Source organism: Anopheles coustani, chromosome 3 (assembly GCF_943734705.1).
Source record: "Anopheles coustani chromosome 3, idAnoCousDA_361_x.2, whole genome shotgun sequence".
In the NCBI taxonomy this organism is placed as follows: Eukaryota; Metazoa; Arthropoda; class Insecta; order Diptera; family Culicidae; genus Anopheles; species Anopheles coustani.
In genome coordinates this window covers 21390279-21403405 of record NC_071288.1, presented here as the reverse complement: position 1 = coordinate 21403405, position 13127 = coordinate 21390279, and the positions used below count along the sequence as shown (strand labels likewise).

Below are 13127 nucleotides of genomic sequence, written 5' to 3'. Positions count from 1 at the left end.
CCCGTCAGCATCGTTTGATGCGGGCTTGCGTTTGATTTTCCAGCATGCTTCCTCGTCGCGTCGGCTACCGGCAATCCGACGGAACGTGCCTCGGAAGTATGCTCTGCCGGCCGGAGTCTTAACAACGCCGTAATTAGCTCCACAAGTTTCTACCCGTCCATCCGAGGCCGGGGAGGAGGAGAGTTTGTCCGACCACAAACGAAGCATGATTGCGGCCAATGGCCGTCTCTGCGACGTTCCCTCTACCCACTCGATTCGATACTACTGATATAATTCTGCACGGGTCGAGATTCTGTTCACCGACGGGAGAAGCTTGGTTGGGATAGAAAATGTTCCAATCTGCGGCCCGGTGGTAAACTTTTCCCTCCGCTTTTCCGATCGAGATGTGACAGCATAACCGACGTGATGAACGTGTTCAGAAATTTTTCTACCGTTCCGGGGGTACGCTCCCTTCGGTTGCTGATGATGTGCAGTTTAACCACGTCCTCCGGTCGCTTATTTTGAGACAGTTCTATGAAGCGTTCTTTTTCCGCCTTTCAAACCCTAACAAGTAAACCGGAGGTGACAATTCAATTGCCTGCAACGACTGCCAGTGACTATCAATTGCGATCGTGAAAACAGTGCTTGTGAGAATAAAAATATGTTTGCAGTTATCCTAGACGAAATAAGTATGTTAAAAGCATAGAAAACATACTTTAAAAAATACTATCAAACGCTCTTCAACAACAGAATACCACAATCGGCTTGCAAAAAAAAAGTGCCTAACATAATGGAGAGAAATGGCCCTGAACCAAAAAGCCACACAACAGCGCAAAGCTAAATGCTTTGCTGCTTCGCCATCCATTGTCACAAAACTGTTCCGAGAACGGTGCAAAGACTACATTAGTCTTCCGCCGGGTGCCCCCGGAGTACACCTGTTCCGTTTCCGGGCTTTGGGCCCGCAGGCGGATGGACTTAATATCGCTAAATTGCACCACCGTCATTCGAATCCGTCAATCCGGAAAGCTACCGTCCGGTGGTGAACTTCTTCCGCGGGGCCCTCACAACAATGGCTCGTTCGTTGAGTGACGACCACGACGACGACGACGACGACGACGACGCCTGATGGCCGACGACCGCGTCGACACAAAGGACCATAAACGGTGTGGAAGGATGTGGTATTCGAGTCGGAATGGCGTTCCGTCGGGCACACGGCTCATTGTGTTTGCTTGTTGAGCTCCCGTTTCACCTTTCCATCCGGGTTCCCGCGAGCGGTATGCTTGACCTTGCGGCCTGCCGGATGGGTTGGCCCGCCCGTACTCAACAACCACAATTTATCGGCCCGTCCTCATCCGTCAACGGTAATGCACCTAAACTTGTTGGACTCACAGGCGGGTGGTTCGTCGAGGTTGCGCACACTGCTAAAGGTGAACGGGCACAAATGTTTTTGCGATTACAGTAACAACTGGTGGCTGGAAATAACTTATGCTACCCAAATATGCTACGTTTCAAAATATGGTTTAGTTTACTTGGAACTGGAATAGTGAAAAGTCCTAAAATATGCAGTTTCACAACCTTTTTTTGGTGTTTTATTTTTTTAAACTTTATGGATTTTTGGTTGCCGAAATAAGCGCACGTTTACAAGTAAACCAAAAAGGGGATCACGTTTAGTTTTCGCGTGTTTTCGATCGCTTGTGGTTATGTTGATTATGCTCGTATGGAGTTTTCGCTGTTTCGAACTTGTCGCTGAGGCATGCAACAATAAAAAAAATTCCCATCGACCACCGTCCGATAAGGATTCGTTCCTGCAAATGGCGGGGAAAACATTTCCTCCTCACGGTTCAGTACCAACAAATTGTCGCTAGAATCTGTGGGCGCTGCCAATGGGCGATGGGTGTGTTCCTAGCGAACCGCTGACCGAGGCTTTGTTGCTTCTCTGGTTCTACATGGGCCAACGTTGAGGGAGCAATATTTTACTTCGGTGACTGTGACTAACATTGGCAGGGTATCGCTAGCTCATGACGTACTGTTTTTTGCCTTCGGAATACCACATTAAACAAGGGGAAAATTTTTGGAAATCGAAGCATGGTTAGCAGTGACTAAGCGATATTTATCGGCTCAATAGCATTGGGAAGTATGCAAAAGTTGCTGTAGGTGTACTAAAGTTCTCTTTTCACTAGGGGTGTTTTATTTCATCCGACTTATAATAGATTAAAAGTTTCTTCTTTTTTTCACTGCGGATGTTTTGTTAAAGTGAGTTAAGTATGCCTTAATAGAATATTCCAATCAAGTACTTCCGGAATAATTTTTCCCTTTACCATTTTTTTCTATTAAAGTCGTACGGATATTGACATGCAAAACTTTAAAACAAATTCTGAGAAAAAGAAACACTTCAAGATGCGCATAAAATACTTCATAGGCCTCCATTTGTAGGTCCGCTCGGGTTCACCCACGAATGTCTTCATCAGCATTATTGTGTCCCATCCAATAGATTTAAATTACCCTCTGCATGCTCATCACATTTACGTGATTTTACCTTTCCCTGTGTCTATTTTCCATAACTTCCTTCCCCGGTGCCCCACCCCCTCAAAACCGTGGGTCTCATTCCGAATACGGAGAAGAAAAAGAAAAAAAATCGGGGAGAGAATCACGAAAAAAAAGAAACCCATCCGAAAATCAGTCTACTCAGCAGTAGACGAACGAATAAAATTCAACCATAAATTAGGATGAGCTGAGCGACAGAAATAAATATCTGCCAGCTAGGGCGGAAGGAGGAAAACAAACCACCCTCCGCCGTCCCCGGCAACGAGTTGCATGCCGCCGGAACGCACGGAAAATGACAATGTGGGCATTTTTCATTTCTACACCTTTTTCCAGCCCATCCCCCCTCCAACCACCTGCGCCTCCACCGTTCGTTGGCAGAGGTTGGCACGGTGTGACAGGAGATGTCCTGCGACTTCATAACTAACGGTAGCAATCCGGTTGGATCAGAATTTTCCGACGCGACCCTTCTAGTAGAGTGTAAAACAAAAAAATCTCAGCCAACACCATTTCAGCCAATCTACTCTCTCTCTCTCCCCGAAGGGGTTGGCGTGGAGGAGGAGTTGGCATTTGGAGTCACCCCGGGGTGCTGGCAGAATAAATTTGCAATCTTTCAAAATGAGATAACGCTGGTTACGCGCCTCCGGCTAGAAGTGTATATAAATAAATGATTACTTAATATTCAAGAGTCATCCTCGGGCCAGCCTTCGCGGAGGACAATATGGAGCTACGCGTTTCTGTCGGAGCGTCTTCGGGTGGGGTTCCGCCTCCTCAACTCGTTCCTGCGATCCGTCAGCTGTTTGTTGCGTAGCTGGCACAAACAGTTGACTCAGATTGCTACATTACACTGGCCCGCGTGGCGGGGAAATGGGACGAGTTTTTCCTCGCCTCATCGGGTCTGCTGAAACAGATGTCACACGATGGCGCTGGCGTTATTAGGAACATTTGGCTCATATTTCATCTGTTCTCCCGGGGAGTGCAAGCGAAGCGAAAAGCGAGTTTGATCTCATTTACTTTTCACCGAGGGTTTGTAAACATTGTGCTTCACTGGAACACTAAACATGTCTCTCATTCAACTCAGTCCGATCCGGAATGTGGAAATCGGTTTTAGTTACAAAAAAGTAAAACCATTTCCAATACGCTATTCCGATCGACTGAAGCTGTGTGCAAAGTTTGCAGCGTTCAAAACTATTGTTTTTCCCGAATGCGCCCATTTGGCGCTGCCAACTTCCAACAGTGGGAGCGGATAGTGGAGCACCACTATCGCATTCGAGCGCAAACTTCAAAGCCTTATAATGGACCGTTTTCCGAATGTTGAATCATTTCGCCCGACCGAAGTGGCAAACAAAATCAAACGAATTCTCCCTGTTACTGCTCTTGGCAACTTTACTCTTCCGCGATCGCGATTTCATTTTCTTCATCATCTCGCGCGCTTTCCTCCTTCCTAGCTCCACGTTCGGCTGCGCTTTCGACTCCTCATTTCAGCACGTAAACAGCGTCGAAAGCGCGGCAAGTTCCGGCATTCGTTCGGGATTCAAATCAAAGTTTTTCAGAAAGTAATCAACTCACTTCGTTCATGCGTCGTTTCCCAATTCACTCCAAACGAAGTTCTTCGAAATGGCGGTGTGTTTGGTTCGGTGAGTTTGTTCCCGGTTTTTTTTTTCTCTCGATTTCGAGTTTTTCTGTTCAATCCAGCTCGCTTTTTTATTTTTTGTTTTTCGAATGCACTTTCAATACGGCGTGGGTTTGTTCTTCCGTTTCTCGATCAGTCCGCTCCGGAATCGAACTCATTTCCACTTGGGCACCGGCCTGTAGGAGCAGCTTTCTTTCTTTCGCGAAACGCAAACGGTTCCGATATGCAGATTTAAACGAATAAAATGTGATAGATTAAAATGGGGATGAATTCTAATAAGCCATCGAGCACTTACATTTTCGTTCGGTTGTCTCGTTCGTCACACCTTTTCTATCGGCAGAGTGGGCGGAAAAGCATTATCTGAAAGAAGGCAAAGGGAGGGAGAGAGAGAGAGAAGAAAAAGTAAGATAAAATGTTGGTCGAAAGAAAACACTCACTTCAGCTACACTTGCCGCGTGCGAGCGCCAGTCAAATGGTTTTACAAAACGATTAGGGCATTCGATAGGGTTTGGTGGTAAGAAAAGAAAACGAACCGCAAGGGGGCAGAGTCACCAGGGAGGAAAAGCGGGGGGCAAAATGTTACTAAACTTTCAGGTTGACTTTTGATGATGGGACCATTTCTGGGTGTTTGAAAAGACGATGAATCTGAAATTAAGATAAGCGTACTGCGTGAGTATGCAAAATAGATTCAAGACGGTTTGGGAAACGTTCGTCCGCTCATTGTTCGGCAGGATGACGCTGATTTGGTAAAAAAAAAGTTTTCAAATAATCTTTAACCGAGTGAACGGTTTTGGGCGTCCGTAAATTGCCAATTTTATCGATATGGGAGTAATGCTTTGATACAAAAAAAAAATTGGAAATCGAAATGAAAACCAAATTATGAACCATCAAAAGTGAAAGGTGATGCAAAAATGAGATTCTTATCGTTCAATTCAGATTTTTGTTTGAATTTTTATAAACTTGTCCTTTTCAGGGTTTTCAAAAAACTTTCAACACACAAATGTGCACACGGAAAACGTTTGGGCAACGAATAGCATTATGTGTGTAATTCTTCCAGGGTTGCCATAAATGGGCATCACTTTTGAAGGATGACCGACCCACGTCATCGAAACCAATTGAAGATTCCCGCTCTCCCGTCATCCGGTGAAAGGATGTATCGCTTTTGTCTGAATAAAAGATTTACGATCTTTTTCCGATCCCTTCACAAGCACGGCGGGAAGGAACCACGCACCAACTCCCGATTGGCCCATAAAAGGCAGCTGGACATTTCCCTGGACCGGGGCGGACCCGCTTTCCGCCGACTCGAGTGAAATTTAATCTCACTAATGAGAAAATATGACACGCTTAGGGACGCTTGGCTCGATTCGGAAAAGCGACGAAAGTCCGAAATGCGATTTCCAACCCCCAGCCCCCAAACATGCCCCCCCCCTCGCACCGTCGTATCAACTTGCGAGACGACAGAAAATTCGACCGAAACGATACGCTTCTAAATGGGACCCTCCATTACGGAGGCGGAATAGTTGAGGCTTATTGGATTGAAATTCGGATTTTGGCTGCCTCTCGGCGGTTGTTTTGAGGGGGGCGAGCATTTCGGAAAAAGTAGGCCTTTCTGAGCCACCGGTCCCCGAACCGCCCATTTCAGCACGCGTACGGTAGCATTATTTTTATTTACCAATTCCACAATCACCACCACCATATCGCCGAATCGCTCGTAGGTTCTCGCTCACTCCAGGAGCCAACGATCGCAAACGAGCCCACCGTTGACCGGATTATAACCCGCCCGGATCGTTACCGTCATCGGGGCTGTCCAATATGTCCAATGCTTCCCCCCCCCACCCCCACCCATTTCGCACGCATACTTTCAACGCTCACAACCGCGCGTCACTCGATAATCGGCGAACCGGTTCTAATGAAGCTTTCAGCGACATCCATCGACGAGCCACGGAAATATGTGCACCTGACGGTTCGGGCTGCGAACCGAAACCCGCAACCAGATGGAGTGGCCACACTGCATAAAGGACATTTCGGAGTGTGTGTGTGTGCGGTTGGATGCCGCTTTCTAAAGCCCTGAACCACTCGGAAAAATTCTCAGGGTAGGTGGATTCCGGATATCGTCCGTTTCCGGGAAACATCATCCCCGGAATGGAACCTCACTACACCCACACACACACACACGCGTGCACTTGCAGTATGCGGCTTCATTTCCATCGGGATTCGGTTGATTCATTCGTTTAGTGGAATGAAAAACATTTATTTGCTTGCCCCGGTCGAGATAAAAACTGCGACAGGGTGAGAGAAAAAAATGCAACCCGATATCGTATTTTGTGTGTCCAGCATGGGAGTGGAGTGCTCCAGCGGGAAACCTTCGTAAAGGGGGAAAAAAAAAATACTTTCATCCAGAAAGACCTTCCCGTTCCGTTACCGGCCGAGTACGCCAACCACAAGATCCTAACGGGGCGGAACGGATGGAGAAAATAGTCCAAGAAAAATTGAAATAAATTAATCGAATGTGCTCCCCGATCGGGCTCTCGTGCACTGACGGATGGAATTGAATGGCTCGGTTCAGTTGGGGTCGGTCGCTCACACATACGAGGGCAAAAAAACAGCCAACCCCGGCCTGGTGAGGTCTATCCTCGAAGCCCTCGGGCTCAAACGGACCGGGGTTTTGCCGTAATAGTTATAACTTATCGACAGATTGATAAATGTTTGCCTCCTTTCCTCCCAGGAGTACGTGGGAGCGATTCCCCCATTTTCTGGCGCGTTTCCTACCCACACATGGGGTCGGACTTTAGGCTGACTTCATCGAGTCGGGACGATGAGTGGTTGGAAAATGGACACGGCGCACTAAATGGCAAGGATCAACCCACTCACAGCTAACTCTACGCACACAAACACAGGCGCGTGCCTGTTGTTACTGTTTGCCATGTTTTCTCCCCGGGGCCGGGGATAATGATGATGACGATGCTGCCGATGACGATAACGGGTGATGGCCGTCCGATAGGTGGCCTGGGTGACGAGTGGAAGGAACGCTTATTCATTATTTTTGCCACAAATAACCGAACCGAGCAACAAACGCATCGCAGAATGAACGAAACGCACGGCTTGTTGTCGTGATTTGCTTCGTTGCGTACGGTGGGAACATGCCAAGTGCAAGTGATGTGTGTGTGTGTGTATGTTGTCGTTGATTAAAATGCATACCCCGAAACACGGACACGGGCAGCCATCGAACGAAACCTAACTTCATTTGGGCGCTCGGCAATGCACAGCCACACTGTGATGGCTGATTTATGTGCGGACGATCGATAAACGTCACCGAGCGCTCAGCGTATGGAGTTGACAAATTTCATGCCCCGATGGAGGCCCCCCTTATCATCGATCAAGGATGATGTAGGCGGCGAATTGGGTCGAACGGAAATTTGTAATCTTCCAGCAGTCGAACGGCTGGCGGGGATTTCTCCCCTCGGGTGGAAACTTATCACGTGCTTTCCTGCCTGATTGTGCACGTTCGCAGCGGAACATTTATCCAAAACGGTATTCGTTTGAAGACTTGTGACCAGAGTTTCCTTTCGCAAGCAACAAGAGTGCACAAGTGATTAATTGCAAATTTCTTTGAACTTCCATAGCCACAGTTAAACATCTTCACCTTCACAAGATCAAACGAATAACTTCCCACTAGGTCATAAAACACACTGGCAGAGGATAACATTTTCCGAAATATTGCCACTCACAAGAAACACCTCACCGGATTTGGTCGCACAGTAGGCATCGCTCTCTATCTTCTTCCGGGTGGCGAGTCATTCGAAGCAACATACAATGAAACAACACGAGCACGTTTGCCCTTCCGAGCACTAAACCGGGGCCGGCAGCATATGTACGTTTACTACCACCGATCCGGCACGCCGATGCCTTGGCTTTGGCTTTTCTCGAACTAATCCACACTTCGCCCCGGCTGGACCTTGTAACCGCAGCCCGGCGTGAGCCGAACGGTACGACGCCACAGATGGAAGACGTTTCTCCTCACGACCACCCACAACCAACCTTCTGAAGAGGAGGAGGAGGAGGAGGAGGAGGAGGAGGGGGGGGGGGTGGAAAGGGAGGAACTCAGTGCACCACGTACACACCAAACCGCACTCGAAGCAGACGTACACACCGGGCCTGACTCCTATGATTATTACAGCTTCTTGCCGTCCATTCTTCCGAGTCTTCGGAGTAGCCACGCGTGGCGTAAGTCAGTGCCGAAGGAGAGGGAAAGTTAGCGGAGGGGAGGAGAGGAAAAAACAAATGAACAAGAGGGAAAAGCTAATGCCAGATGCTATAAACATCAATGCAACCCCGCACGACGCAGCCAGGGACACGTTTGCGGCCGGAAAAACGGCCCGGGCCCGGGGAGTTTTACGATACGCCTCGAATAAACAAGTTATTAAACAATTTTCGTGTTATTAATAGTGGCCACCGTGGGGTGGTCGCCGCTTTATGGGGCCGACATAAAAATGGCCAATAAAATTAGGATACACCAGCACGCCTCTCGACTCGGAAACCTTGATGCGGGAAGGACGGTAGCGGGATGTGCAGGCTTTATTTTTACCCAACATTAGCTCCGATGAGACAAGACGGCGGGCCTCGGGACGATAAAACAGCATTAAAAGCAATCACGAATAGGGTGCTTACGAATGTGGGCTGCTGTAATTAACAGAGGCATTTTGGGTTTGTACTACTGCTCTATTTTTTTTTTTAGTCTCAAGTAAACCACTTGATTTGTAAATAATACATTCAAAAGAGTAAAGCAAAGAAAGGAAAAAGAATCTCAGAAAAATAATGTTTTTCCTGCTAAAAGAAATATATCATTGTAAAAAGAAAGCGATGACCAGTAAAGTTTGCCTTTTCCAAGCATAAAGCAAAAAAGAAACAGTGGCAACATACGTGCTCAAATTTCGCAAGAAATACATTTCTGTAATAATATGCATGAAAGTCAAACCGCAAATCTTAAATGCCCAACCATTAGGACACGAAAAGTGTCTGCCGATATTTTTTCGACGTTTGCCTCAACGATCGACCCCACACGCGCACACACCTTCCATCCGTGGATCTTCCAATGCGAACTTTTTGATTGTTTTATTTTCACCGTTTCCGGAATCCATTGGATAATCAAACGGAGGGAAAAACCTCGTCAAGGAAAACAACCAACCCGCTGCGGGCCGCAATGACGGAGCGTAGCGCCGAGGCGTAACAAAAACATACAAACCGCTACCGGGCGTTACTTTTCTCGGGATTATTTTTTTTCCTTCGGCTTCTCTCTATCTTGTTATTTTTTTTTTGTTGGCTCTCGTTTGTCCCGCGGTTCCTCCGGCAACCGGCGAAACATACACCATACGATCCATAAACAGAGTCTAAAATCATTTTTATGTTCACGCATAATGGCACCTACCCTAAACCAATAACATTGGGACGGGGACGGGGAGGGACCGGGAGCAAAACGCTGGATGGGACCCCGGCTCGGTAAAGAGAGCATCCACACACTAGCACACCGCCTGACTCTCCTCATGCCCCGGACGAGGCTCCTCGATGGCGCCAGACATAAAGTGGTGATGAAATATATATACACGGAACAAGGATGGCGTTCCGGCGCATAATGTGGCTCGATGGCGGGGGAATGGGGAGGGGAGGAGGCGGGTAGAGTGCCGGTAGAGATTGTGCGGGACTCCCGAGTTTCGACATTTTGCTTTTTTATGATCCCACGCCGGGCGGCGAACAAGGATCAAGCCAAAAACCGCGCGCACGTTATGGATTCATGAGACTGGGCGAGGATGGGCCTTTTTCCACTGATATGTTGGATATTTGTTGGTGGAAAGCCTACATTCCGCTCATATTGCTTTCATATAGATGTGTGGTTGTTGTTGTTGTTCTTGTTGTTTTTGTATGCGATACCCACACATTCACACACACTTCCCTTGACCCTCCAGAGCCCGGGGCACTTGTGAGATTTTCTTCTTTGGTTTAGGAAATTGGTTCACTGCCAGACCCGTCGTGCCCGGACCGCACCGCCCCACGGATGGTGATGGAGGCGCCTGGTGGTTGCATTTGATTTCGCAATCGGGGTACGGGGTAGAGTTGAAAAATAAATGGCGTTATTAATAAATTTTACTGTTTCTTCCCCTCACTTATTTTAAGGATCAACGAAGTTTCCTCCGTCGCCGACCTTTTTTCGGTCATCAATATTTCTTGCGCCACGGGCGATGGAGGGGGAAAAGGAAAAGGAGAGGGGAAAGGATTCCAGGACGGGGATAGCTATTCCTATCCGCTGGGCGCCCATACCCGAATGGACACACTTTGTGTGGAAAGTGTGGAAAATCAGGATGCGGTAGAAAAATCGAACCCCCTACCTTCCCGCTCCCGGGCAGACACATGAATTATGTCCGACGATGAAAATGGGAGTAACGGAAAGGAGGATAAAAAAAAACACAACCACGGATCGCCTTAAAAAGGGAAAACACTTAACAGCTTTTCGCTCGCGTGGTTGACTTGCGGGGGACTTTTGCGGTGGCGCAGGGTGGCGAGCGACGGTGTTAAGCGCACCCGAAAAGAGAAAGCTATAACATGTAGCAGCGAATTGACCTGCGGCCATTTTCTTTTGTTTTTTTTTTATTCTTTCTTTTTCTTCATTCCTTTCCGCTTTCCAAGCGTCAGTGAGCGAATCGTTTTAGATTCGATGGAATGATCGTTTCAAAGTACCTTTGGTGGTCCTTTTTTCCAAGAAAAACTAACACTTGAAAAGCACCATGTCAGAGCACGTGGTCACACATTTGTCGAGGCAAGTGCGTGTGTGTGTGTGGGGCCGATTGATTGTGTGCTTACGGCTGCAAAGGTAATGTGGCGTGAGTTGTGTTGGAAAATGTGTTCAATGTGTTTGGTGAATGGATTCAACACCATCCAACAACGTCCTTTATGGTTGAAGTGGGTACTGTAATCAAATCAACAGTTGATGAAGTTTGAAGGAGAAGTGATTTAGAAAAACAAAATGATATTCTGGTCGAAAGCCCTAAAGTAAGTGATTTAATTTTAAGGTAGTGTTCGGTTCGGTTCGAAAATCTGAAGTTGTTGGATATTAATATACTTTTGCTGAGAGAAAACCGTCCAAAATAAAGTAAAAAGTCTCTGAATTGCCAGCATAAATATCTGAAATAATAAACTGCACTATATACAAAATTCTGCACTTAAGTCGGTTGTCTGTTTTAAGAATGACGAATTAATGTTTTAAAGTAGCAAATGTTTTTTTTTATTTGAAACATAAAAAATATTTAAAATGAAAACGTGACTGCATTAAAACAACTTCTGACTCTTATCAGAGCAGATTAAACATGTACCAATTAATGTAACGTTCGTGAGCATTCGGCTCGGGTTTTGTGTCACAAATATATCACACACATTGTAATCAAATCCCAACTCGAATCAGAGAAATTTCTACCCTATCAGCCTCACGTCCCCTCGCCATCTCGGGCGTTTCCTCTCAGCTGTTTGCTCATATATCTAATCTTCCAACATGTGTACGAATCGGCAATGAACAACAAGTTCATCCGTCAACAAACAACGCTTTGTTGTAGTCAAAGCCCTTCCTGCTTTCCCCCCGCGCTGTTCCACCGAGCGTACTCGACCTTCCGTACACCCGCCCTTCGAAATGTCATCGTGATTTTCGGTCCAAAATTGGTAGCTTACACCGGTCCGCCATTTTGGGTAGCGAAGGGTTTTTCCCCCTCCAAAACTCCACCGCAACCGGCGGGATGAAATAACATTACCACATGGGAGACACATTGTCTGCGTGCGGGAAAATCATGACCCACGAACCCATCCTTTACTTCGCCCCCGCGCGTTTTCAGGGTCTGGCGCTGTGGAAAACAATGCGAAAGGCGTACAGCCAAAAACTAAACAACACAACTCCCGGCACAAATCGTTGCTACTACAATAAAATGGATGGTTCACACTATCGATTAGGGCGGCGTACAAAAGAAAACCCCCGGGTGAGGAGCGTATCCAAATGGGTAGGGCACACTAGAGATAGAGAGAGAGAGAGGTAGAGAGAATTAGAAAGAAAGAAAGAAAGAGTGTCGGAAGCCGGAGGGTACGTCGTAGTGTGTCGTATGTTAACTGCACATAAACCGAAATTGCACAGTCAACATAAACCGGTCGTTGCGTGCGCCTGACGCCGCACCAGATACCGGGGCTATCGGTGTGGGTTGGTTTTTCGTGCCGACCAAGGAAACGGTACGTACGACAGCCGTTGGTGAACGATCTCAACGCCATCAACCTGATAGTTACCGAGGGCACCGGTGATGGGCTTGGTCTGTGGGGCCATATTGGGCAAATAAAAAACCACACAATTTGTAATTCGGCCGCATAGTGTATTTATCTGAGCAATGTGAAATCAAAGCCTCGGTCCCAACTTATCAAGCCATTGAAGTTCGGCTGCGATTGGTACAATTTCATAAAAACAAAAATAAACAATGAAAGCAAATATTTGGACAACAGATTGATAAGAGTTTATTTCAATTGATTATGTTTGTGTACAAATTCCGTACTGTCTAGTTGTATCGCAGATCAGTGTAAATATTGCTTGCTGTTGCATACTTAGTTGGTTCCGACTTTCTTCAAATTATCTTTAAATAAGGATAAGAATTTTTATTAATTTGTTGTTAATATACTTCGTTGATCCTTTTTCATACCACTTTAATTTATCTTTTACTTTCGGGTTTCCTTTTTCTTTTGCCAAACATTAAAGGTCTAGTTTTGCTAGTACAGTTTGTTCCAATACAAAGCTTTGAACCAAGGAAACCCAGGGATCGCTGCCAGCATCAGCTTTAACTACGTGTTACGGAAGGAAAAAGTCTTTTCACACCAGCAAATCCCTCGAGGGAGAATTTTATATGGAGGCTCCATTCGCGAAACAGCACCTCCACTCCACTGAGGCCACGCCAGCTTTCAA

The 13127-nt window shown here is 46.8% G+C and overlaps 1 protein-coding gene across 1 annotated transcript in view; it reads right to left on the bottom strand.

Moving 5' to 3' along the window:
* LOC131272585 (uncharacterized) overlaps window positions 1-12500 on the bottom strand; it is a 41604-nt gene extending 29104 nt beyond the window's left edge. The window contains exon 1 of the mRNA XM_058274392.1: window positions 12418-12500. Within this exon, the coding sequence (XP_058130375.1) occupies window positions 12418-12500 (83 nt within the window). The remainder of the gene's footprint in view (window positions 1-12417) is intronic.
* Between the last annotated feature and the right edge of the window lie 627 nt (window positions 12501-13127).